Source organism: Calidris pugnax, unplaced genomic scaffold, assembly GCF_001431845.1.
Source record: "Calidris pugnax isolate Ruff unplaced genomic scaffold, ASM143184v1 scaffold95, whole genome shotgun sequence".
NCBI classification, from domain to species: domain Eukaryota; kingdom Metazoa; phylum Chordata; class Aves; order Charadriiformes; family Scolopacidae; genus Calidris; species Calidris pugnax.
Window position 1 is genome coordinate 10,971,570 of NW_015090885.1, and position 26,092 is coordinate 10,997,661.

Sequence of the window (26,092 nt, forward strand, 5' to 3'; positions counted from 1 at the left end):
CCCCCCCCCCCCCCCCCCCCCCCGCGGGTGCGGCGGAGAGAGAGCGCCCTGCGCGCCGGAGCCGCAGCCGCAGCCATGGCTTTTGACCTGGACGAGCGGCTGCAGCGGAGCAACGCCCGCTTCCTGACCTCCATCCACACCATCTTGGAGCGGGTGAGGGCCGCGCTCGCGCGCTCCCGGCCCTTCGGCGGGCGGGCCCTCGTCGCCAGCCTGAGGCGCGGCGGGGAAGCTCTGTCACCGGGGCGGCCGTGCAGACTGGGGCCTTCCAGGCTGCCGCTGCCCTCCTGCCTGCCCGCCCGGCTGCCTCAGGAGCGCGATCTCCGCTTCTCCCGTTTCTCCCGCCGACATGGCGTGTGGCGTGGCTTGACCGTGCGGGGCCGCCCTCATGCGTCCCTCTGACAGCTTCTGGGAGGCCCCTCTGCCCACCCCGCCGCGGGCTGTGACAGCCCCCTCCCCTCCCTCCCGACCGCCTGTTAAGTCCTGGTGTGTCGATACTGACGGGTTCAGTTTCCTCGCTGTGCGCTAATTTGCAGTTGCTGACGTTGAGTTCTCTTCCTCCTTTAATTGTACGTGGTGTCACAAACTCCTGTGTTTCCCGGCTACTAAAAGCAGCTGTCACCCGGGGCCTTGTGGAGCTTTGCAGTTTGTGCTGAGCCATGTGCTCCTGTGCCTTGGCATAAGCTAGTAAATATCAAATACCTCCATAAAACCTAGATCCGGGATTGCCAGTATTACATAAGTGACTTAAATATAAGTCCAAGTTGTGCCCTTAACCCAAATTAGCTAGCATTAGATGAGATTTTTCAATGAAACTACAGAAAGTAGTGTGACTCTCCCTCCACGAGACCTCCTTTGTTTGTTAAAGATGTGGAAACCATATACTTCCATCCAGAGATGCATGTGTTTGCTCAGGAATGTCTAGGGACTGTCGTAAGGGCAGGTCTGTTTCTAGAGCAGTTTTCTCATCTAGCATTAGATGGGATATTTTTTTATATTGTCAACTGTAGGTCTATGCCAAGTGGCTACTTCAAGAAACTGTAATAGAGTACTTAATCACGTATGAGAACTCTGAAGCCCCATTTTGTCAGTGATCGACTTATTTCATGAAACTGACTCACATACATGCTTAAAATATGTTTCCTCTAGGAATTGGTATTTCCACAGTGCTGACTTTTAACTTCAGCCAATAAAACACCATACTGACAATTTCGTGGTTTGGTCAAAACAAAGCTGTATAAAAACAATAGTTAAAATGCCTGTTAAAAACATTGTTTTAATCATTTTTTCTAATCTTTAATTGTCCTTTTTTTTTTAGTATAATCATCCTTTTGAAGATGATTTACTCATTTCCATGGAAACTCTCACTTATGATACGCCTGATGGTAAGAACTTATTAAAGTTTCAATATTTACATACAGTATACTTAGACTTAGTGAAGCATATAACTATTGACAGTTATATAACATTTCATTGCAACAGATATTGAATTTTTGTCCACGTATGTATGTCATTTCGTATGTAAACTTCAATACATGCATATAATACCTGAAGAGTTTATTTATATGCACCATATTAGTCCATTGGTATTGTTTATTTATATGCACCATATTAGTCCATTGTGTGCTCTGTTTTAAACAACAGAAAAGCATTACTAGTGAAATTCAGGATAACAATGGTTAATATTTGGGTGTGTCTTGTAAAAAGAAGAATCGAAATGGAGAAGACAGGGGAAACAAAGGAATGGAGGTATTAGCAGGAAGTTGATATGCATGAATAGATGTTATAACTTCATCTCTGCTTAGTACTCTGAAGGCTGCTCTGATAAATTTCTGTTATGTCAAATGTCAGGGTGGACTGGGTAGATAGTCTCTTTAGCTTTTCACTGAATGTTCATGTGGCTAGCATAAATTATTATACCCTGTCATATTTTTCCAGTGTTTCATTATGACTGTTAATCCGTTATAGAGTTGATAATGCTTATGAAAAGCTTATTGTGGAAAAAACCCTGTTGTTTTAAAATACATTGCTCAGGGGGACTTGTGACTTAGTACCTTGTGACTTTACTGGGAAATTACATGTTCTGATAGTTTTTATCATCACTGAAGTGAGGATTATGATATGTAAATGACCATATCAGTTTTCATAATGAAGAGCTTACTGGAGATACACATGAAATGCAACCACAGTGTCAAGCTCAATGTAATTGTTGCACCAAATACGATTTACTTTTTAAAGGCTTTTACAGACTGGGAAGTTTGCATTTTATAGCATTTAATATATATTGTCCTTTGAGAGAGGGGGAGGAAGGAAACATGCCTACAGCACTGTAATACAGTCTTTGAATTTTTAAAGGCTTGGTTTTGGTTTAGTAACCTCTATTCGATTGGGAAATAATATCGATCTCAGTCCTATATTGCCTTAATTATGCCTTTAAGTAACCTCAGATACCATGTAGTCCACGTGCATTAAATACAATAAGTATTTAATGTATTATTTAGTATAATTAAGTATTAAAAAGTAAAATAATTGCTTTCTTTTCACCTCTTCATAGCATCTGAGGCTGTAATGCTCTTTGGATTTTAGCTCCATGTTGTTAGATTCAGCGTATGAATTATTTTTTTTGCTTGACTTCTCAATTAACTTGTAATTATGAAATTATCTTGGTTTGTTTTCCTCTAAGTGTTTGTTTCAGCAGTTGTGTTGGAGACTGTTTGGGTTTGATAATGTTTTGTTATTACGTAATATGTTCTTCCTAGACGTATGTGTTTGTTAGAACGATACTTGGTATAGATGGTGTTGTAAGAAAAGCTATGTTTATATCGATATCTCTTCTTATTTCTAGGACCGAAAAAATGGACAAAAGTGTCAACCAGGAAGCTTAGGAAATGGAAGGAGGAAGTATTTGAGGTATCTAATAATATAGTCCCACAATCAGGGAGGTTGTGGAGTCACCATCCCTGGAGGTATTTAAGAAATGAGTAGACATGGCACTTCAGGGCATGCTCTAGTGCCTGGGATTGTTGATTTGTGTCTGTTTGTGGGTGGGTGTGGTAGGTTTTTGTTTTGTTTGTTTGGTTTGGTTTTGTTTTGTTTGGGATTTTTTTTGTGGTTGGACTCGATGATCTCAAAGGTCTGTTCCAACCATGAATATTCTGTGATTCTGTAATGCAGTCAAAATATAGCGTGTGTTTTGGTTGGTTTTTTTCATATATAATAAAAAAAAAAAAAGGACTGGTGGAGTTTCTAGTCCTGAGGGATATGGGTCAGGCAAAGAGTAAAGCCAGGACCCTGAATTTTAGGAGAGCAAAATTCCAGCTCTTCAGGGAGTTAGTCATTAGGACCCCGTGGGACACTGCCCTCAGGGACAAGGCAGCAGAACAGAGCTGGCAAAGCTTTAAGGACACTTTCCATAGAGCATAAGAGCTCTTGATCCCCAGGTGTGAGAAATCAGGAAAGGAGGGCAAGAAACCAGCATGGCTAAGTCAAGACCTGCTGGTCAAACTAAAGTGCAAGAAAGAGAGGCACAGGCAGTGGAAGCAGGGACAGGTGTCCTGTGAAGACTACACGGAGGCTGCCCAGTTGTGTAGGAATGGGATCAGGAAGGCCAAGGCACAGCTGTAATTGAACTTGGCGAGGGATGCAAAGAATAACAAAAAGGGCTTCTGCAGATATGTCAGCCAAAAAAGGAAGATCAAAGAAAGCATACACCTGCAATGGGTAATACCGTCAAACTGGTAACAACAGATGAGGAGAAGGCTGAGGTTCTCATCAACTTTTTTGCCTCAGTCTTCACTGGCAAACTATCTTCCCACACTCCTCAAGCAGATGCAACTGCAAGGCAGGGACTGGGGGAGCAAAGTCCCTCCCAATGTAAGAGAAGATCAGGTTTGTGGCTACCTAAGGAACACGAATATACATAAATCTATGGGACCTGATGAGATGTATACCAGAATCCTGAGGGAATTGGCTGATGTAGTTGCCAAGCCACTCTCCATGATATTGAAAAGTCATGGCAGTCAGGTGAAGTCCCCAGTGACTGGAAAAAGGGAAACATTGAACCCATTTTTCAAAGAATGTAGAAAGGAGGACCCTGGGAACTACCAACTTGTCAGCCTCACCTCTGTGCCTGGGAAGATGACAGAACAGATCCTCCTAGAAGCTATGCTAGGCACATGGAGGACAGGGAGGTGATTTGAGACAGCCAGCATGGCTTCACCAAGGGCAAGTCCTGCCTGGCCGAATAGGGACCTTTTCTGAAGGAGTGACTACATCAGTGGACAAGGGAAGAACTACGAATGTTGTCTACCAGGACTTCTGTTAGGCCTTTGACACAGTCCCCTACATCCTTCTCTGTGAATTGGAGGGATATCGATTTGATGGTTGAACTGTTTGGTGGATGAGTAGTTGGTTGGATGGTTGCATCCACAGAATAGCGGTCAATGGCTCAGTGTCTAGATGGAGATCAGTGACCCTGGAGACATCCAAGGTCAGGTTGGATGGACCTCTGAGCAACCTAATCTAGTTGAAGATGTCCCTGTTCATTGCAGAATGGTTGGACTAGATGACCTTTAAGTCACTTCCAACCCAAATTATTCTATGATTCTACATATAGAAACATATTCTAATCTTGCTGTGCCATATATTTGCAAAAGGTATTAATCAATTAAGTCAACATCTGCTTTAAAATAGAGTTTTAGGATAGATTGGTTAAGACTCTCAGATGAGATGAAATAAAATAGATGACCATTTACCAGTGGTTAGCACCGCTGGTAAACCCAGGAAAAATATCTTTTCTTTTTTTTTTTTTTTTTAAACAATGCTGTCTGATGGGGATGTGGACTTCTGGATCTCATCAGAATATTGTCATTGAAGTTAATGTGCATTGAATCAATTTATCTTGGCTCAGGTAACAAGCTTTTCAATTCTGAAGGGCTTACTGGATTAGTCTTTAGATATTTTTTTTTCTCTGTAAAATAATGCTAGAGTCATTAAAGTATCTTTGTGGTCTCAGTACTCACTGTCTGCGTCAGGCTAAAGCTGTTACTGTTGTGGGCATATGAGCTAAATTTTTTATTCTGAATATTTACATTAAACAAGCAGTTGCCTATTTTTCTGTTTCCTAAAATTCCCCAAAAGGACTCAATAGTGAATTTCATCAAAATCCCAGTGTTTTTCAGGTAACTGCCGAAAGTCACCTTGCTGCTGCATTCCTAATATCTGTTTAAAAAGTGAAGTTGTGGTAATGTACCTTGGTATTTAACACAGAAGCTGTTCTGAACCCCACAGAGTGAGGGGAACAAGGGTGGATTTAAAGAAGATAGAAGAGGGGCTGTATTTCCCTTCCCTTTCCTTTTCTGCTTCTGGTAACATCTTCTGTCATCCACTAAGCATTGCTGCAGAATTTTACAGACTAAATCCATTAAGGACCGTAAGAGCAGTTCTCTGTCTTGGCCTCTCATATGGGCTAAGGTAGCTGTAGCTTATGTTTGTAGTAATTTTAACAGCAACAGTATGGCAAGAAGTGAATGATCAGGTAAGTTTTACCATGTATTTGTGGCTTTTCTGATCAGGCCGTAGGAAACTTGAAGGTTATTTAAGAAGTGTCTAGTTGTGAAATATACCAAAGTAAACAAAAGCACTGGTTAAAATACCTTTACAATACTAAGATTCTTCTGATGCAGCTTTTTTTCCTTTTTCTAATTGCAGCATAATAGAGGAAGTCAAAGGAATGCAGGTAAAATTTTTTTAAAAAAAAAGTTCTATAAATTATCTTATCAAAAGAGTCTTGACTTAATAGAAGACATCCTGGTTTTATGCCAAACTTGTTAGGATACTTGCTGGTTTTTTGTGAGGGGAACCACTTAAAAAACTAACGGTACTTATGCTCATAAGGATTGTGGAATGTAGTTCAAAATGTTTAAGATCAGTAAATACATTATAATTGGGTTTGGTATCATTACAAGTTAATTAAAATAATCTCCCCTATCAGTATGCTTTTTGTTGTATTTGTCAGTTTTGTCAGATATTCATTGAATCTAAAAATTCCAACCCTGACTTACATGGCTGTGCAAGTAGAGATATTGGGAAGTTGCTAGCTTTTTAAAAATAACTCGAAAAGTAGGCATATTAAAAAATCTGTGTTAAGAGAATCTCATGAAGTCACATGATGAGTTATCAAAAGTTTAGCAGATTATTTTGTATACGGAATGAATCAACTGCCTGCAGGAAAAAGTAGTGTATAATTATTTCATTAGAGATCAAGTATCATGACGGACGTCAAATCAAGACCGCACATTGAAGTGTAGTTCTTATACTACTTAAGGAGATGTATGACATATGAAGTTTTTCTCATTGTTCTGAAAAGGAGATGTATGTTCCAATAAAATACATTTTTTTACTGGAATAAATGATGGGGGGAAATTATGATGTATGGTACAGCACAGGTATGTTGGGCATTATTTTCGGAAGGTTTTGAGGTGGGTTTTTTTGGTGTTGCTTATTTTATGACATTCATCCAAGAAACTTTTCTGCTGAACTTCTGAGGACAAAACACAACCTGTGTCTCTCACCTTTTACAATCCTACAAAAACATTTGTCCCTGTAGGGTTCAGGTATAGACTTTGAATCAGCCTATGATATTAAAATGTTGAGCCAGGGAATAAGAGTGTGATACAAAAAGATTCACGTGGTCCAGACCTTTGCCTCTAATTTTTAGAAAACATATGACTATGGGTCTGAATAGTACAAAAAATGACTGGCTACAATCTGCAGTAAAACTCAGAATGCAAGCACCTATCAGTTAGGTGTTTGATTTTTTTTAAAGACATAGTATTTGAAGTTTTTTAGAAGTAATGTTTTGTTAAGCTGTGTTTTGACCTAAGGTCTAAAAGCCTTAGTAGTTTTTACTGAAGAAATTTACTCGGGGGTTTCTTTAATGCTATGGAGGCTTGATCTAATTAAATTCAAACTTAGCGTACTGCATTACAGATAAGGTAGAAAAGCAGAAGTGATACAATACATTTTCCAAATTTTAATGTAACTTGAGCAAAGTCTTTATTATTTAATTATGTTTTAAGTTATTCTAGGGAATAAATACTTAACCAAATATTGAAGGTGTGGGAAGAGCACTAGTGTTGACAGCTTTTGTTATAAGGAAAAACCTGCTTTTCACAGATTCATGTGTATTTATACGCTATAAAAGATAGAACCTCATGGATTTTGTTCAATTTAAGCAAATTGTATCTTGCACTGACTTCTTTTATTTGGAATACAAAAGTACATGGAGTAAGCATTTGAACTGGCTGGTCGTGGTTGGTTTTACCCTTAAAAATACCTCAAAACACACACCAAAAGAACCCCACCAAAAACCAAGAACAACAACAAAAAAAAAGTCTAGCTGCTTTTGGCTATGGAGTATTAAACCTAATGTGCAAGTTTTACTTATTCTTGTTTTATACTTTTATGTAGGCCTGATATGTGTTTTCAACTAGGATATATAAATTTCTGTGCTATGAATTGCAAACATTTAAAATATCTGTATAAGACCCAAATACTTATTAACTAACTCCTTCCCTTGGAATATAACTTATGTTATTTTTTTCCAACTTAGAATTCTGGACTTTGCTAGAATCTTTTTTTACTATTTGGATAAAATGTCCAGTACCCCTATGAAGTTTTCCTGGGTAAAATTACAATTTTTTGAGTATTGATTTTTGGGGTTTTGTTGTGTGGGCGTGTGGTTGTTTTTTTTAAATATATGGCAGTTCTGAGTATGGGGGGACCAAGTATGTTAAATTTCAATCTCCATGAAGAACAATATTTCTGTCATATATTAGCCACTTAAAATTGTTTCTTTCCTTTAAAATTGTTTTTGAAACAAAACACCCTCTGTAGTGTTTCATAGGTCTTGATCAGTAAGTGACTTCAATAGGATATTACCATGTTATTCTGATTTCCTGTGTTCCTAGCCCAGAAATGTTTGGAAAATGCTTTATTCAGCTTCTGAAAGAGAAGGAAAAAAAAAAAAAACAACAAAGCAAAGAAACAAACAAACAAAAACCATTGCTAATATTTTCTAAAGGAAGCATTACTGCATTTTTTTGCAAAAGAGTGAATATAAATTTCCTGAGAAGGTTACAAGCCAGAGCCTTCTGGCCATATAGGATGCTTCATTAGCTTTATATGAGAGAGTAGGTTTGTAGCCTGGTTTCCTACTGGTTGGAGAGCAGTGCCTAGAATAGTTAGCAATGGTCTGTGTGCAACCTGAAGGGAAACATGAGGCATATTTTTCCAGCACTTGTCCTGAGCAAATTACTAGTTTATATTTTCATTAACTAAATAGTAAAAGAGGGGATACCCTTCACTAACTCACAGGTGATACCAAGTAGGGATGACTGCTGTGAAATGTGGTGTGTCAAATTGGGGCTAAAATTAAACTTTGTGTAATTTCAGAGAAGTTCAAAGTAATAGACTTAAGTAGGAATAACCAATTGCAGGAAGAGGCAATTTTGAGGACTAGTTGAGCCACCCAAGAATATCACTCTGTTGTGAAAATAGCACATGCTCTGCTAGAAGATATCCACAGGTGCCTAGTATGCAAAGCACAAAACCGAGGTTTTCTGCACTGTTCAACAGTGATAAAACTTGTGGTGGAGTTCTTTATTTTGTATTCAGTAGTAACTTGACTAGCTGGAGAGAGTCATAAAACGCAAAAATTACTAGACCCCCCTAGTGATAGGACTTAAATGGGGAGGGGGAGTTGAGGAAAACAAAAGAGTTGGTATGCTGATTTCAGCTGGGATGGAATTAATCTGTTTTTTTTCTAATGGTTGCTGTGTTTCAGATTTAGTATAAAAGGAATGTCAATAATGCATATTGATTTTTAGTTGTTGCCAGGTGATGTTTATGTTTCTCAAGGACTCTATCTAGATAAATAAATATTAGAAAAGCTTTCTAATTTCTAAGTCCTGAAATATCTTTCTTGGAGATTATGGAGTTGCTTTTAAGAATGGGTTAGACTTCTCCTAGAGGTGAGTTAGGCATACTTGTTCCTGCTTTAAAATGGAAGAAAAAATAGATGACATCTTTAGATTACTTTCCACATACTTTAAGACTTTAGAAAACTGGAAATCTTTAGATGCATTATTTAATAGTGCCAAGCATATGAAGTGTTTATAGGAATAAATAATACATATGTTCCTGAGTTATGTATGAGAAGTTATCTCAACATTTAACCAAAAAAAAGTAAATCATTTGTGATATTTGACATAAATTTATCTGGAAACAGAAATGTAGAAAAAAGCAAGGACAACAATTTCTTCATTAAACAGAAACTTTTTTTGGTGAGAGTCTTGAGTAGGGTAAATATATCTGCTAAAGCACATGTATTGCTTTTATAATTTAAGTCTAAGTCTATCACATGCATCCGATCATGAGATGTTGCACTACAGCTTTAGTATCAGCAGAGTTGTATGTTTAGAAATATAGATTTGCTCTTTTGGGAAAGATTGAATTTCTGTGATTTATGCAGTATTAACTCTAGGTTTAGGTGACAATTTTTATAAGCAAATCATAATCACATACACTGTATACCAACTTGAGAAGTTGTAGCTTGTTATAGATACCTTTTTTAATAAAAATCTCAAAGGCAATGGTTAGAAATGTAACTTTTTTTCAGCAATATCAAAACAGTTTTCGGTCTGAGTAATTTTAATAGCAACAGTATCTGCTTAGAAGCGCAGAGACTGTAGGTGGGTCTATCTGTGCAGGAAGATAGGTACAGCAGTTTTGGAAGTCTCCCTTACCAAAAATCGTTAAAAAGATGCAATAGAGGTTTGAGGCACTACCCTCAGGCTTCAGGACTTAGTATACTTTTTTCTTATTCTTTTCAATATATGCAAAGAAAAATGCACAAGAATCTTGCTTTTGTCTTCTTTTTCCACAAGTGAATATCTTGTGATAAATTATACATTCTGTGGTGCTTTGTGGGTTAAGAAGAAAACATGTAATATGGTAGATGTGCATCTCTGATCAGAATTAGTCTCCTATATTTGACTAGGATGTTGTTCTGTCGCTTGTCTGTTCTTTGTTTCAGTCCTATGTATGTTCTCCATTTGTTAAATGTTTGTGTTAAGTATTTTTCAAAACAAATAAGAGCATTTACAAATGAAGAATTCATGAGTTCAGGTACAATATTGATCTGTGATCTATCAAATTGAATTTTTTTTTTTTTTTCCTCCTGGGCATGCTAAGATATGTCAAAGCAACAGACTAGTGATTTTGAAGATGAACATTCAACAATGCCTCAGGTATGGACAGCATGCTGCATCTACTTTTACAAAGCCTCTTTGGAAAATGTATTTATGTAGTCAAAAGCTAAGAAATTAATCATGAGCAGGTGGTCCTGTACCATAGCTATAAAATAAGATTTTAAAGACCTACTAATTGCTGAATTGAATCGTTTTATTCTCCTTAAATAAGTACTTCTGAAAAAATTGAGGGCTTAAAGTATTTTGCTGCAGTTCTTCAAACTTCAGGTATCTTATTAAACAATTTCTTTATATTTCCCCTCATGTACTTCCTCAAATGTAATTGCATTATTTTATGGAAGATGTGTATTTATTTACCAGGTACTTGTTTGTGTAAAATTAAAATTGTCATATTATGATTAATGTTGATCATCTAGTATACTTTCCCTGTTACCTCCCTGATAGACTGTGTGCTTTGAGGTGGTGATGAATTCAAGTTCTGGATTTCTATATGTGGTGGTCTGATACATTTTGTGATGGCAGATCCATGCATTTTTTAATTATTTTTATTTTTACTATGTCCCTATTCATATTGTTTATGTGGTAGACTTCATATATGTTTCATATAATTATATATCTTCACACTATGATATTTGGGGTATCGAATAACAGCCATGGATTTCATCTGAGTTTTGCTCTTCTTTTAAGTTTAAGGGAGATAGAGCAGTTGGACATAGGCTTTAAGCCATCATGTGTCTTTTCAGTTAAGCAATATGTGCATCTAACTTTTTTAATTATGATGTGCAAGATCTGTGGTCATATGGAATAACTAACTTTTGACTCCTTATCTTCTTAAGGAGAAAATATTCAGCATTTAAAGAGTGATATCAGCCATCTCACTGGTCACTCCTAATGGTAACTAGGATTGTCTCAGTTTATTGGTGTCATTTTAGTGCACAATATAATGATTTTGTGATTGAACAGGACAAAATAGACTTTTTTTAAAAGGCGTTCTGAAGAAAGTGATGTTAGATGTAGATTGTAAACATTTAGAAAAGGCTCTTTATATAAATGAGCTCTTTATGCAACTATCAAGACTTCTAGAAAATAAAGCAAAAAACAATTTTAAATATTATATATAGATTGTTTGAAGTAGGCAATTAGAATTGTTTAAAGTGGGCAGTTAAGAAACTTTCCTTATACATTGGAGCACAGAGAAGATCCCCAGGACATACTGATAAATATTGAGTGATTTGAATTCATCAGTCAAATGTTTTTTTGCTCTTGTTGTATAACTGCTTTTCCTTGAATTATTTGGCTGCATATAGAAGGGCTGGGAAGAAAATAGTTTTCCCCATTGAGTAATCAAATGTGAATCAAGACAAATTAGTGTACAGATTTATTATTAAAGATGGTGTCATTTGGACATAATCTGTGGAATGTGACTGTGTGTGTTTCACTACCACCACCACCCCTTTCCCAAAAAATTGAGCAAGTAGCGAGAGCAGAAAACTCCAGACTAATATAACTTATGCTACTAGGTCTTAAAATTTCTTTCATGTGCTTTTAAAGGTACCTCCTGAGAAATCTCATGTGGATACATCTGACATAGGTGGGTTTTTACATTTACTTTTTAGCTACCATTAGCATAAACTTTTTGAAAAAGATTGCAAATAACTTTTTCATAGTTTTCTGACATAGTAGTAATAAATTCAATACATGTTCTGTACCCTTTCAGAAAGTAGAGAATAGGAATAACAAGAGACTGAGGTACTGGTAGTACTCAGTGAAATCAATATCCACATTCCTCTTTAAAATCTCAGTTCTGAACACTTGATAGGTTGGAAAGACAACGTGGAATATGTTCAATTGTCTTTTCTTAATAAAGAAAGGAACAGCAAAATTAAAACTTTGGCATAAGTGGCCATAGAAGTTTTATTAATAATTAGAATATATACATTAATTTGTAGTGATCTGGTAAATATGGATAAGGCATTCAGCTGCAACAATACATCTTCAGTAGTGTTTGTAGCAGTTTCAGCATCAGTCTTGTGGCCTGTCTGCAATATTTTGTGTGATATTTTACCTTATTTTCCCAAATAATTATTTGATTGTATTAGTTAGCGATAACAATATCTGAATGAATGTTTTTAAAATATTTAAAACTTGTATTACTCAAGATCTTTTGATTCTTGTGCATATAAAAACTTACTATTTTTCATAAATTAAACTATGGCTAGGAGGTAACCAACATTTAACAATTAAAAGAGCAGTTGCAGGAAAATATGTTTAGCTATTGTTTAAATACTCTGATACAAATTAGGTGCTTCGTACACATAGTTATCTCCAAGGCAGGTGATTACTTCTCTGTTAAGGGAAAACAGAAAAGAGCGATCTGAAACTTGCCCTCCTGTCATTTGAGAGGATAATTTCAAACATCTATTTGAATGATAAAATAAATTCTGCAAATTTAAAAAATGTGGGTTTGTTTTTTCTGAACCTGCGCGATGAAATACGGGAAGCAAATTTCAGAAGAATCTGTAGCTTAGTTTCTGTAAGTGTTCTTTGTGTCTTTTGCACTCATGGGGATGAATGAGTAATGCAGTTTAGACTAGTGTCTTCATAGCAGCATACAATAATATTGATTATACACTCCTCTTCCTTCTCTTGTGAATGTTCTAGGAAGAGACTGGAGAGGATTTATAGCAGACTTGTTCAGTGCCAGTTATCTCCAAATACAGTAAGACATAGAAACTAGTTTATTAGAGATCTGGGGTCGGATTCCTCACTTAAAAATGGAATTCACTTAGGTGTTGTGGGGTTTTTTTTTTGGAGGGTTGGGTTTTTGTTTTTTTTAAATATCTAAAAGGTTAGCATTAGGGCGTGCGAAGTGTTAAGAAAAAGCATATCTTTAGCTGCTCTAGCTAAAACATTAGCTTTGGCAGTTTTTTTCAATTTTTAGTATTCATACAGAATGCTTCACACTTCTCAGTGAAGCCAGTGTTTCTTACAGGTATTATATGGTATTTTTATTCTAAAACTATGCAAAGACTGTCAACAGCAAGTACAAATAAAGTGAAACAGCTCTCACGTGTATTGGTCTGCTCCTAGTAGGGAAAATTGTTAGGTCTACCTCCTTTAGTTTCACAAGAAGTAGCATGGCAAAGTGCAGTGATATCTGAAAAATTTCCTGTGTCTATTACTCTCACAGAAAAATTAATTTACTTGGAGAGAAAGGGGAAAGTTCAATCTGAATTGTATATTTATTTAAGAGTATTTAATTTTATAAGACATCAAAGTCAAAACTTAAAATTCACAGTAACCCCCTTACTAACATGTTCATCTTTTAAACAGAATATAATCTTTTAGGTAATGATAGTGTATTGAGTACATCTCCAGTGAAATAACTTTCTGTATTATAGGTCAAATTTTCCAGAGGGAAAGGTGCAAGTTTTCATTTTTTCTCTCTTCACTTGTGGAACAAAGGTGTTCCTGAGTTTCCCTTTTGGCCCTTAAAAACACATTAAGGTTCCCTGGAGAAGATACTTCACTTTTTCCATGGTCATCTGCTAACAGCTAATATTCCAGTAATTTGAGGTATGATTGACAATACATTGAAGACCTACTAAAGTTACGCTTTTATGAGGTTTGACACCTAGAAGAGTATTCAACTTTTATACAGATCACTTCATTCTATGATACAGGCTATTTTCTGATTATTTGTAATTAGTGCAGTGGAGTTGACCATTCCCAAACACTGGAGTTGTTACCTTTATTTCAAGTTGTAGCAGTCTAGTCTGGTCATCTCAATGACCATTTAGGGAGCAGTTTGCCAGTTTTGTGCCCAATTCTACTGGAGGAAATAAGAGTGCGTGGTAGAAAGAGAGTATCAGCTGTTACAAGAGAAACTGGAGGCTGAAACTTCTAGATGAAAATATTAACATTCTTACTGCTTCCTCCACTATGGATGCTTAGTAACTGATTTCCTGTGGATAAAGTGACCACAACTTCATCTTCCATTAGTCACATTGGAAGAAACTTTGATAATCTGATAGGCATGGGTTTCAGTTGTAATAAAATAATCCTACTGGGGTCAGGTAGGCCGTCAAAGCCAACCCTCTTCTTACTGAACATTTTCCTGAGAAGATGCGAAATTGTATTATCTCCCACAAAGATAGTGTTTCTTTCATATGTGTCTTTATCCTAGCTCTATAACGCAGCTGTCCACAGAGGTTTAGGTGATGATTGCGCTGATAGGGAACAAAAAAGGAAGATGGGATTAGCTGGAAAAGTTTTTCATTCTGTTTTTAGTAATTTAAGAATAGCATGAAGAGCCAGTGATGTGGTAGGTATCATAACCAAGATGTTTTTTCACCCGTCGGTTTCCTTTTAAGGGTTATTCTCCTCTTTCCCTCATTGTGGTGAACACAATTGTGGGACAAAGATATAACAGTCAGGGAAATTTAGAAATCAGGGCTTACAATTCAATCACATCTTTTATGATCATGAAAGACTAAGGCTTTAGCTAATGATGAATTTGAAGATCTGGCTACATCTAGCAAAAAAATGGTTTTTTGCATTCCATTCACAAAAATACTCATAGAATATCTAGAAATTGAGTTGGAAGATTTGGGATATTTAGGAAGGTAGTGGGAAATAAGTGGGAATGATACATAATGACTAGTGAATCTTGCAGGGCAATACTTTTGAAAATATTTTACTCTCTGAAATGGTTAACATAAAACTTGAAGAACTGGTTACAAATTGTCTTCACTGTGCTTTGTTCCCCTCAAGTCACTTATGAACCTATAAACCATGCTTTTCAATTGGACTTGAAATTGAAAGGCAATACAGATAAAGAGTTTTAGTGTAGAAAACTGTTTTCTAAATTGAAACTAGTTTAGTCTGTAAGTTATACAGTGTGTGTTTAAAAATATTTCCATTTTGGTTTTGAGTCCAACTAGATTTTATTTAGTATTTGTCTTCAAATTGTAGATGAAGAAAGTGATGCTGATATAGCTTCAGTAAGAAGAAAATTTGAAGACATTCATTTCCAGGTAAAAACTTCTGATACCTAATATAATGGAATAATGTTGCGTTCAGTAGAAACAATTGAGCTATTTGAATAGCTTATGTGTGTCTCATGAGTTGATGCACTGCCAACAGAAGACTCTAGTCTGCGTTTTAAAATGAGATGTTCAATAAATAATGTCATGAAGTCCAATATGAAATAGTATTATGTCTTGGTATTGTTAGTATACCGGAGAAAGCCATACAATGTGTTGCATAGAACAGCCAACCATGAGAAAGGCTATTACAAGTATGGAAAAAGAATAACCAGATGAATCACAAAAGTGAAACCTCGTATAAAAATATGATGGCTCACCTGAGAGTCTAGCATAAACAGATAACATGATTTAAAAAAAAAAGTAAATCTGAAATAGTGGCTATCATAACGAACACAGACTGGAATTTTCTACTGTTTTTTCCCAAACTGGACTAAGTATCAGGAGTTACATTGATGAAGAAAAGTACAACATGCACATGTTGTACTTTCTAATCATTCACATGCACATTCTAATCTTGTGTTCTGCTTGCTCAAATACAAATACCAAAATTTGAATGTACTCTCTTTACTTGTTTAACATAGTGCTAGGCATTGTCACGTCTCTGACAACAGCTAATACAAACTGCTTCAGAGAGTTTCATTGATGAAAAATGTTTGCCATTTATCACCAAATGCTTTTAGATTTTGCATAGAGGTGCATTACAGAGTAGACCTTAATTTGCGTATGAATTCATGGATGTTAATAATACATATAAAAATTTGCAGCCGTAATTACTAGTGCTTTGCAACCTAACATTAGGTTAGGTTTTTCTTTTTTGGTGTTTTTGTGTGTGTGTTTGTTTTTATCAGTAAGCCTTCTAAGGCAGTGTGCATGCTTTTCCCTCCATCAATAGACTAGCTAGTTTTCTCTTTTTATATGTCTTCACATACAGTTCCTTCTCAGGGTCTTTATTCTTCTTGACATAAAACGTATATATTCAAAATAAGTTTATGCTGGCTCAGTATCCTGATCTGAATAATACTAGTTTGAAACTAATCCGAGTAATGTGTTTGGGTTTGTCAATGTCAGAAAATTCTATGTGTTTTAATTAATTCTTTTTTTTTTTTCCCCTCTAAGAATCTGTGTGTAGGTGATGTGAATAGTCAAGAGAATGTAAACATTCCAGTGGATGTGATAGTACAAGATTATGCTAGACAAATTCCCAAATGGATTGCGGTAACATATTTCTCCTGGTTTACGTTATTAGCTAATTAGAATAAAATAAGAACTCTGCAGCACAATGAATTCTAATACAACTTCTCTGCTGTTCCATCATTGTTCCTCTCCTGCCTGCTGTTTCTGTAAATATCTTAGGTCTCTGACAGCAACAATTTGTAAAAGAAAGAGCAGATAATTTATTTTTTTTTTATATACTTTGTTCTTTGAACCCTCGTGCAAGTTTATCTTCACTTCAGTAAGTTTTCTGAAAAGCTTAAATTTGAGGTACGTAGAGAAAAAAGGAGTTTTAGCTATATTTTGGTTTTGGGGGTAAGAGGGATTAGGGGCAAAAAATTATGGTACAACTTCTGGAGTTGCTGGAGATGTATACATTATCTAGGTATAAATTCCCATATTTGGGAAAGGGATTAAAATACATAATGTAGAAGTTACAAAGATGATAATTAACTTTCTAAGATTTAACTGGTAACTCTTAAAAATTGTTACTTAAGTCTTAAACTAGATTTTTTCCTCCTAGTATAAAATTTATGAAGCCCCTTATAACCGTAACTCTGTACAGGACCTAGTAGAATAATGACCTAGTATATTAAGGAGAGCAGGACTCGTCACAAATAAGGTTTTGATGTTACCTATAACATGCAAAAAATTCAGGATATCAGATTGTGTCTCTCTTTTTCTGTTTATTTTTCAGGTAGCACCTCAAGGGGTGTCGGAAAGTCTTCATTTAGCTTCACCAGTGCAAGAACTCATTGGTACAACTGAATCTTTTGCGTGTTGGTCAAATATGTTAGTTACAAAATGTGTTTTTATTAAAATTTATTAGAAATAATTAATTTATTGAAAACACCAGGGCACTATTTATCCAACTGAAAAGTTCAACAGGCTGGATTCTTGAAGAAAAGTTAGACATGGTTTTGCTTATGGCAAAATGTATTTGAAAAATAGAAATTAAGTAACTTGTATATGTAAAAACAGCTTTTTTTAAATAGCCTCAGGAAAAAAAAAATGCATATTTATAAAATTCAGCAGCATTAAGTTTAATTAAATGAAAGCATAATTTTTTTGAATCTGCTTATTTTAAATTCAAGGAATGTATTGAATGGCTTTGCATCTTCTGGTAACTGACACTTTGCTAGTAAACTTTTTTTCTTCTTCTGGAGAAGCTCTCCAGACTTCATGCAAACCTAAGACAGAATTTTGATGTAAATATTTCAAGCCTAACAATTACAGAAACCATTTTCTTCAGTGTGCTTTTGGGGAAAAAAAGCTGCACTGACACTAGCCAAGTACAAAGCTTTTAAGTAATCCCGAAATACAGTTAACAAAAACTGCAGGATAAGGCTGTTCCTCCTGGTCAGAAATCAAAACAAAGAGCAAAACAGTCTGCCTCTACAATGAAAATATTTTATATCTATATATTAAGCTATTTTAAAATTATTTTTTTCGACACATTTCATTTGTCCTCTATAATCTGTTAATTCAACATAGTTAGGAAAAAACTTTTGATTTTTTCCTAGTGGATTATGTTAATCATCCATTTAGGCTGTCAAAAAAGCTTAATGAAAGAATCTATTGCAGTAAGACTACCTGTGCCAAATGCAATTGTTTCTAAGTCATGTAATACAATACTGGAAGTGCCCTAATGGGTTTGGATTGTGTTGGGTTTTTTTTCTTTTTCTAGTTTTGTTTTGTGATTCATTTGAGGTTTTGGTTTTTTTTTTGAATAGGCAACCAAGCTGCTGTTTGCAGAGAGAATGTGGAGTTGTCAAATAAATGTTCTTCATCCAGATCTCTACAGTTAGAATTTTCTGGTGTTCCCATTTCACCAAATACAATAACTATACCCAGGCATCGACCTTCTCCAGAACTGAATAAAAGTTGCTATGACAGTGTCTTGGAAGAATACCAGTCTGCAGATGAGGCATGCTCCTGGAACAATGTAACTCTTGCAGACTTGTATCCAGCCATGGTAGAGACACTTAGAAGGCTCATGACAAAGCAATCTTGGAGGCAAGAGTTAAAATACATATTTGGGCAATTAAGGCACAAAAGACGGCGTCTTAGAAGAGCAAAGCTCAATGTCACTGTAAACAAAATAAGAGGGTTCAGACCTCTTAAACTGAGGAATGCACTACCTAGCATATGCAGCAGTAGAAGTGAAGACATCCAGAATCAAACTTTCAGAAATGAGAATAGAGAACTTTGTGATGACATGTGTTCCATTAACAATTTATCTAGTCTAGTACCTTATTCTTATACTGATACAAATGAAATCAAAATGGACTACTCTGACTCAAGTTCAGAACATCATTTGGTATCTGGAGAAGGCCAGAAAGTCTCCAAACAGACTGTTCCTAATGTTATGGCTAGAATGGGAGATACATTTCTAGTTGAAGATGAGTTACAGACTACTGTCTCACTGAAGAATTCAAAATGCAAAGAAAGTGAAAAATTATCTTACAAATGTTCCTGGGAATATCCTTTTATGACATCGGCTGCCAGTTCAGGGTCAACAGCGCTTCATCTGGTAAAAGAGAACAGAACTCAAAAAATTGACTTTTCTTGTGGTGATACCTCAGAGTTGTGTTCCTCTACTTGCAGTTCCTATGGCAATAGTAATGCTTTGACACCTGTCACCCACAGTTCTCTTGCAAGAGCATCAAATCCTTTGCTCATAAATCCTGAAAAAATAATTTCTGAAGGTCGAATTTCTTTCCAGCGCAAACACTTATTTTCCTCATTGTCTATAAAGCAGAGTCCTTCAAAGATGCCCCAGAAATACGAAGATGCATTTGAGAAACTCTACTACAAACTGTGTTCCAAAGAAATCCAAAAACCTTTGACATTGACCAGACCTCTTGCAAATTCACAGAACCTTGAAGAGAAAGGAAGATTAGTGAAGAGTCATTTAAGTAATTCTGTGAGGTCCATTACACAGTATGATAGAGAATTTGACAGGATCTATGAGGAATTGTGTAGTGAGAATGTTCCAAAACTTCCTGTGTTTCAGAGAGTTTCAAATTTAAGGAAATATGAAGGAATACGCATGTCTGAAACTGTAAATGCTCTTGTTAATTCACCTGTTCGAACTTTGTCTGCAATTCCCAGAATTAAAAGACTAGGAAATTTTCAAAATGATCTTTTTTGTTCACCAGTAAAGCGACTGAAAAATGTACCAGAGCTTTACTTTTCTTCAACAAAATATCAACAGAATTCTCATAGAAAAAATGTTAATCTTCAAACAGTTGGCATGGATTCTTTGAGCACATACAGTCGCAGTAGCCCCAGCTTGTTTGATGGTCGCAGCTGTCAGAGTCAGGTACTTAAGGACCTTGTAAAAAAAGTAATAAGTTATTGTGCAGTCTTTGCTGTTATTTGGAGAAGGGCTTAAAATGTACTATAGCTGGAAGCTGTTTAAACTAGTGACAGTATACTTCTGGTGCTATTTGGTCAGTAGGATGGTTTTACAGGTTTGGGGTTTTGGGGATTTCTATTTTTTAGAAATATAAGTTGCATGCAGTCTCCTGGATCACGTGAGGAAGTTTGCTATATTTAATAACTTTGTAAACAGCTAAAAATTGCTCAAGAAAGGATTTTGTTACATTTTAACAAACCGTGCCACCAGTTAAAATAATCTCAAACAGTGGTCTTGTTAATTAAAGTGTTGCCCTTCTGAAATGACTTTTTATTAATTTTATAGATAAGATAAGATGAGATAAAAAAAAATTAAACTTTACTGGGTTCCATTGGAATCATTAGACTTGTTGATTTAAATTCTGAATAAGGCCCTTACGTCCAGGTTCCTAGTAATTTCTTTTGAGGTAAGCTGTGAAATAATTTCTGAGTTTTTCCATCAATGTAATCTGTTGATGCTTTGTTTTCAGGACTCTGGATTTCATGCTTCTTCAGATAAAACTTTTCTTGTTATTCCTGGTACTTCCCTGCAAGGTTAGTTTCAGAGACTTTATGAGTTAATACTTTAGCGATTACAAGCCTTTCTTCAAAGGTTAAAACTACAGATCTCAAAAGACCACCATCTAGGTGACAGCTCGTCTTCCTCAGTAATAATTGGATATGTTTAAATGTTCCTTTAAGTAAGGAATCTATATAGAAAAGGGGCTTCTGAATCACGTGTCAACAGCTATTTAAGAAGCTTTTCTCTAGGTTAACTGGGACTTTTCCTACTAACATGTTTCTTATTATCCTCTGGTTTTCTCTCTTCATTTTTTAAATTCATATAAAATCTGCTGTTGCTTTTACTTTCTGTATCTATGTGCTCATCAGGAAATGCATAGTTTGATAATTTTACACTTGAATAACCACAGGCTTTTGATTGGATTCTTCAGTTTTACAAAAGCTTGCAATTGAGTTGTTGCATGGCTACTGTCACTTGCTATGGAGAATTGGATTATTAATTTGGATAAAAAGACTCTTGCCAATTCAGGACAGTAGAATTCTTTTCTTTAAAAAAAAACAACCTAAACCTACAATAGTTTAAGTTTTTAGATGCTAATCTTTTAACTTCCTTTTAAAATGTCATATTGGTTAAAGCATGCTTATAACATAACCTGAACTCTTTTCCTGCCAAGTAACATCATTAATCTTTATTTTCCATAGTTTATTTTTATGAATCTTATCATCAAGATAACTAACTAATACGTAGAGGAAAATACTGAAGAAGGTGACCTGAAATATGGTCAACTGGTATACAATAAGAAAATGGCAGAAAAAATGCATTTGTTTGTATGGTTCTTTCCTTGTTGCATTTTCATTACTGATTAATTGTAAAAAATTTTATTTGAGGTGGACTTACCTAGACATCTGTCTTACTTTGCCTTCTTCAAATTTTAACTCATGTATTACGTTTGTTCTGGTATTAACAGTTTCTTCTACTTTTTTCTAATGGTGACAAATTGTAAACATTTTGAAGAAACCTAGCCTTTACTTAAATATATTCAATGTAGAAAATGTATTTGAAATTAAGTTTTTCCAAAACATTTTGCATTAGAATATTTTCATAAGGAAGTTTTCTCATAGAAGATTGCCAATGAAGTGTTACCAGTGTCTTAATAGGCTAATGTTTTCACAACATACTGTAGTTTATATGCTTCTCAGCAGTGTTCTTACCCTTTTCATCCTACTGTTTTTTCATCACCAGAATCTGGGATTGCAGATGGCCACTCTGGTTGGTCCAGGGCAGTGAAGAACTACAGCTCTCCCAGAAATGCACAGAAGTGTCACCAAAGGTAAGCGCCTTTTGAGAAAAGAAATTTCAAAAGAAATTCTTGCTGCTTTACATCCATAATAAAGGTATGGATGTTGTTGCTTACATGTGTACTTCTGGAATGAAAAGGAACATGGATGCTTGGGAGAGCCCAAGCTAATCAAACCTGTAGGGCTCAACACTGGGAGGCAAATGTCTGTGGACAAAGCTAGCCAGACTCCAGCATGGATTGGCCAGTGAGTGCAAGTTAGTAAGCCAGCCTAACTGAATAGCTACTCTAGTCCTTATTTTGTGTTAATTATAGAGACATTTATTATTTTAGATATAACCATAGAATTGATTTGATTCTGTCTGTGTGTTTGAGCTAACAAGTCCTCTCAGATCCTTAGCCTATGGAGACTGCAACATACTGCTCCTTAAGAGGAATTGCAACATACTGCTCCTTAAGAGGAATTCCAAAAGTTAGCTTCTGTGCAGTTGAGTACAGTCACCTCCATTTTGGCTCTGTTTGGAAGATATCCAAAATCCTCTCCTCCTGCTGTTATCACTATTGGCAGTGTTTTTGTATCTCTGGAAGGAGTGTTCTCACTGGATACTGGCCTACTACACCTGTTTTCCTCAGAAAAGATGATTTTTGAAGGATTCTCAAGTTTCAGATCTCTTGGGTTTTTAATTGTAAACTATTATACTAGGCAGCAGGATTAAAAAGCATTAAAAGTTCTCTAAACAGTTTCTCATTTTTATTTTTTAAAACATTATTGACTTTTTTCCAAAAAGTCTAATTTGGCACCACAAGATATGCTACCTTCCCAAACTCAGTCAAGAAATATTTTCCACTGTGCTTGAGATGATCATACATCAGATATCAAAATTTTCTGAAATGTTCAAATTAAAATTGCAAAGGAAGCCTGAATGTATTTTTAAACTACTTGTATGGAGAACTTAACCAGAAAAGAGGCTGCATTATTTAAAGGAAAATAAAGTTTCAGTTAAGCAAAGCTGGAATTAAAATGTAGAGGCTTGTATTACAAATATGTAACAATATTGATAAAGACTGTATCAAGATTATTTTTTGATATGATGGAAGATTGAAGGCAAGCTGATGAGTATGCAAGGATGTTTCTGTGATGTTGAGTATGCCCACTTAGCTGAGTAAATTTCTGCTCAGTTCTTCAATTCCCTCTTTTTTTTTTTACCCCTCACTTCTTTTTCCTCACTCCATACAAAATAGCCCTCCACATGAGATTAGTAAGGAGGAATGGTTTTCCTTTCTTTAATGCATGTAAGTACAGAAGTTTGAGAGAGTTGGAAATCAGGATTTCATGGAGTGCTTTCTTGCCAAGCCATCTGGAATAAAATCTATTTCTTTGCTTCTTAATTAAATAAATGCATATTTGCTGATTTGTAGCCAAAATGGACTGTCAGCTGGCCAGCTTCCTTAGGCCTCTGGTGTGATATTCTTAGCCTTCTATGGTTCCCAGGAGTGAAGCTCTTCTTTAGTAGCTTCAGAGCCCTCGAGTTTTATGCCTCAGCCACGTGGCAAAATGCTGCATGTTGTAATGAATGGTTGTGGAAAGAAAATGAATATTACCCGGATTGGCTTTAGAAGAGGTTTATGAATGAGCTATTTCAGAAAAGGAAACGTTCATAACTAACAAACTTTTCTTCAGCTCTTTGTGACTGCTGTCCCACAGCTATACTGCTATACCTAATTGTCAGATAGAAACCAAAATAGTTTAAAAGACATGTTAAAAAAACTATGCCTTTTCTTAAAGAAAATCATTGTTTTCTCACTTGTATCTTCCATGTTTAGCTATTTGTGAATAGATTCAAAGATTGCATCGCAAAATTTAATAGATATTTATTTAATTTAGGTTAATGTTTAATGAGACACTAAAATGACATTGGATGAAAAGTTTCCTCTCCAGGTGAAAGCACAAAGGAATGCAGACAAGGAGTCCTGCTGTTGCTCACGGTCAAGATGTTCAGATATATTGTTTTGTTGATTTGTTTCAATTTCATTCTGTTCATCAGAGTTTCAGTAAGCATGGTATTTTTGTGTAATTTACTTTATCATCTAAACAATTCTTTTCTATAGGGTATCCAGAAAACTAAGTTACACTGATGGGAAAGAAAAAAATCCTAGCAATCCCTTGGATGACTGCCTGGTCAAAGCTCACCAAGAAGCATTCCTGGACTGCTACGGAGAAAATATTGATTTTTAAAGTTTGGTTTGGTTTTGTTTTTCTTTCCTCTTCCAAGAATCAAAGATGTTTTATATATATGTAATATACAATTAGTCCTCACTTACACTTTGCGGTATTATAAATCTTCAGGAACTGATTTGTCCCTTCTGACAGGGCACTTCTTACTCCTCTGGCTTCATCAGGTATTGCAGGGTATCAGGGTTCCTTTCTATGGTCAGGTTCAAGCTATGTATTTACTAGTGTTTATAATAACAGAACATTGTATTAACTTTTAATCTGTTGATAAGCTTTGATTCTTAACGTATTAATAGTAAGATAAGTAATAAGCTCTTTCTGCTGCATTCCTGCTTATTCATGCTTTATAGATGTATCAGTATTAAATGAAAAAATCTAAACTGGGCTGGAAATGCCAGTATTATATACTATGGCTTGTAATATGCCTGCAATGTAATTTTAATATTAAGTTTTCTAAGTTGCTCACCAAAAATGATTGTTTAATGAAATTTTATAATTTTTATTGGATTTGATAACTAGATTCCATGTTCTGACAAAATTCTATGTGACAAAATATATATTCTAAATAAAAATCTATTCTGAAAAAAAAAACCTGCTTTCAACATGTTATTTCAGGCACGTGGATTCTCAGGAGGAGTTTGCATACCTGCAGCAAATACATGGGAATGGTGTGGTAGGGTCCCACAGGTTTTCATTGCTGTGCTCTTTCTTGGCAAGGAAATTTAGTGGTGTCGGGTCAAGTATGTTGTTTTATCGGCATTGCTCCTTGTCAGTTTTCTGAGCTCCAGAAAAGGGGGAAAAATAAATAAACCCGATGTTTTCCTTTTGTTTTACTTCATTTCTGGGCAGACAGGAATTGTTTGTTATTTTTAGCTCTTAAAACCAAATCTTGTTAAGTGTTGTTCTTGAATGGAAGAAGCAGCCAGCTTCAGTGAGGTTTACTCTGCAATAAGACAAGAACCTCTGCAATATACCCACACACATTCTATCCCTCATCACTTGTATGTTATGTTTCCTTCAACAGCCACACAAGATTGTCTTTTGGAAATTTTTTTGTGGCTCATTTTACTTCCTCTTCCATACATGGATGAACTGTAGGGAATATGCTTTATGAACTCTCTTCCCCTTGGGTTTGTTGAGGTAGTTACTTCCCAGTATTCCTTGATACACCAGTTCTGTGAGATTACATAAATCCATTAGTGTTTTGTGTTCTAAAATAACTTAAAGGTAACCTGGAATTGAGTTTTGGACATGTTCTGATTCTAGCTATGACTTCTACATGGCTACCTGAATGCAGACTTACCCAGGTAGGAAGGTAAATTTATTGAAAGGATATAGCAACTGTTCATTACCTACAAGGAAATTACTTCAAAATGATTTTAAGAGATGTAGTTCTTGAAAATCCTTGAGATGTTGGAAGATAAGCTCATCCCAGTGCCACCTTTGTGATGCTAGCAGTAGCAAAAAGTGCGAGAAAGTTACACAACTGTTTTTGGAGTTTGACCCTCCAATATCCACTTGAGTCTGCAGACTCTTCAGTATGATATAACCGACAGTCTGCTGTTTTTCCATCAATACAGTTTAGACAGCTGCATCTGCAGTGATTGTCTGATGCTTTAATGAATCCTGGAGTATACCCATCCCACACTTAAAAAGATTTCATGCTGCTAATTAATGCCTCTTATGTTTTGAGCTCTGTTCTCCTTTCCTTCTTTTCCTTCCTTACTATTTCCACCATATTTCTTCTTGTTTACTCTTTCTTCACTGTTCCATTGAACTGATACTTGAATGCTAAGCTTACTGTTAATAAAAATAGCTTCACACTGCTTCCTTTGCTTCAAAATTTTTGTTAAGAATGCTGGAAAAACAGGCTATGTTACTGAGACAGTACAAACCTTAGACCTAACATCTTCTTTTCTTATTTTGTTGTAATTAGTTGAAACTTTCATTATACATAAAGAATTTAACTAATATATGATGGTTTATGTAGATCTTGCTCCAATGGCTTGAAGATGGAGCAATATTGAACGTGCTTTTTCATATAAGAATTCAGTAGTCATTTGAAAACTATCCCAAAAAGTCATTAAAAAAAAAAGTAATTAATTTGCTTAT

The 26,092-nt window shown here is 35.6% G+C and overlaps 1 protein-coding gene across 1 annotated transcript; it reads left to right on the top strand.

Moving 5' to 3' along the window:
* The first annotated feature begins 56 nt into the window (after positions 1–56).
* Positions 57–24,523, top strand: HJURP (Holliday junction recognition protein). Its single transcript, XM_014947129.1, has 13 exons — positions 57–153; positions 1,316–1,382; positions 2,843–2,907; positions 5,707–5,734; positions 10,252–10,307; positions 11,820–11,859; positions 15,243–15,304; positions 16,433–16,531; positions 17,226–17,286; positions 18,262–19,853; positions 20,419–20,482; positions 21,693–21,780; positions 23,857–24,523. Exons 1-13 carry the CDS (start codon positions 76–78, stop codon positions 23,981–23,983), a joined length of 2,427 nt encoding a protein of 808 aa, XP_014802615.1. The 5' UTR covers positions 57–75; the 3' UTR covers positions 23,984–24,523.
* Positions 24,524–26,092: the final 1,569 nt, after the last annotated feature.

Coding starts and splice junctions, on each gene's coding strand:
- HJURP (XM_014947129.1), top strand. CDS start 76: ATGGCTTTTGACCTGGACGAGCGGCTGCAGCGGAGCAACGCCCGCTTC. Junction 154..1,315: donor TCCACACCATCTTGGAGCGG/GTGAGGGCCGCG, acceptor TTTTTTTTTTAG/TATAATCATCCTTTTGAAGA. Junction 17,287..18,261: donor ACCAGTGCAAGAACTCATTG/GTACAACTGAAT, acceptor TTTTTTGAATAG/GCAACCAAGCTGCTGTTTGC.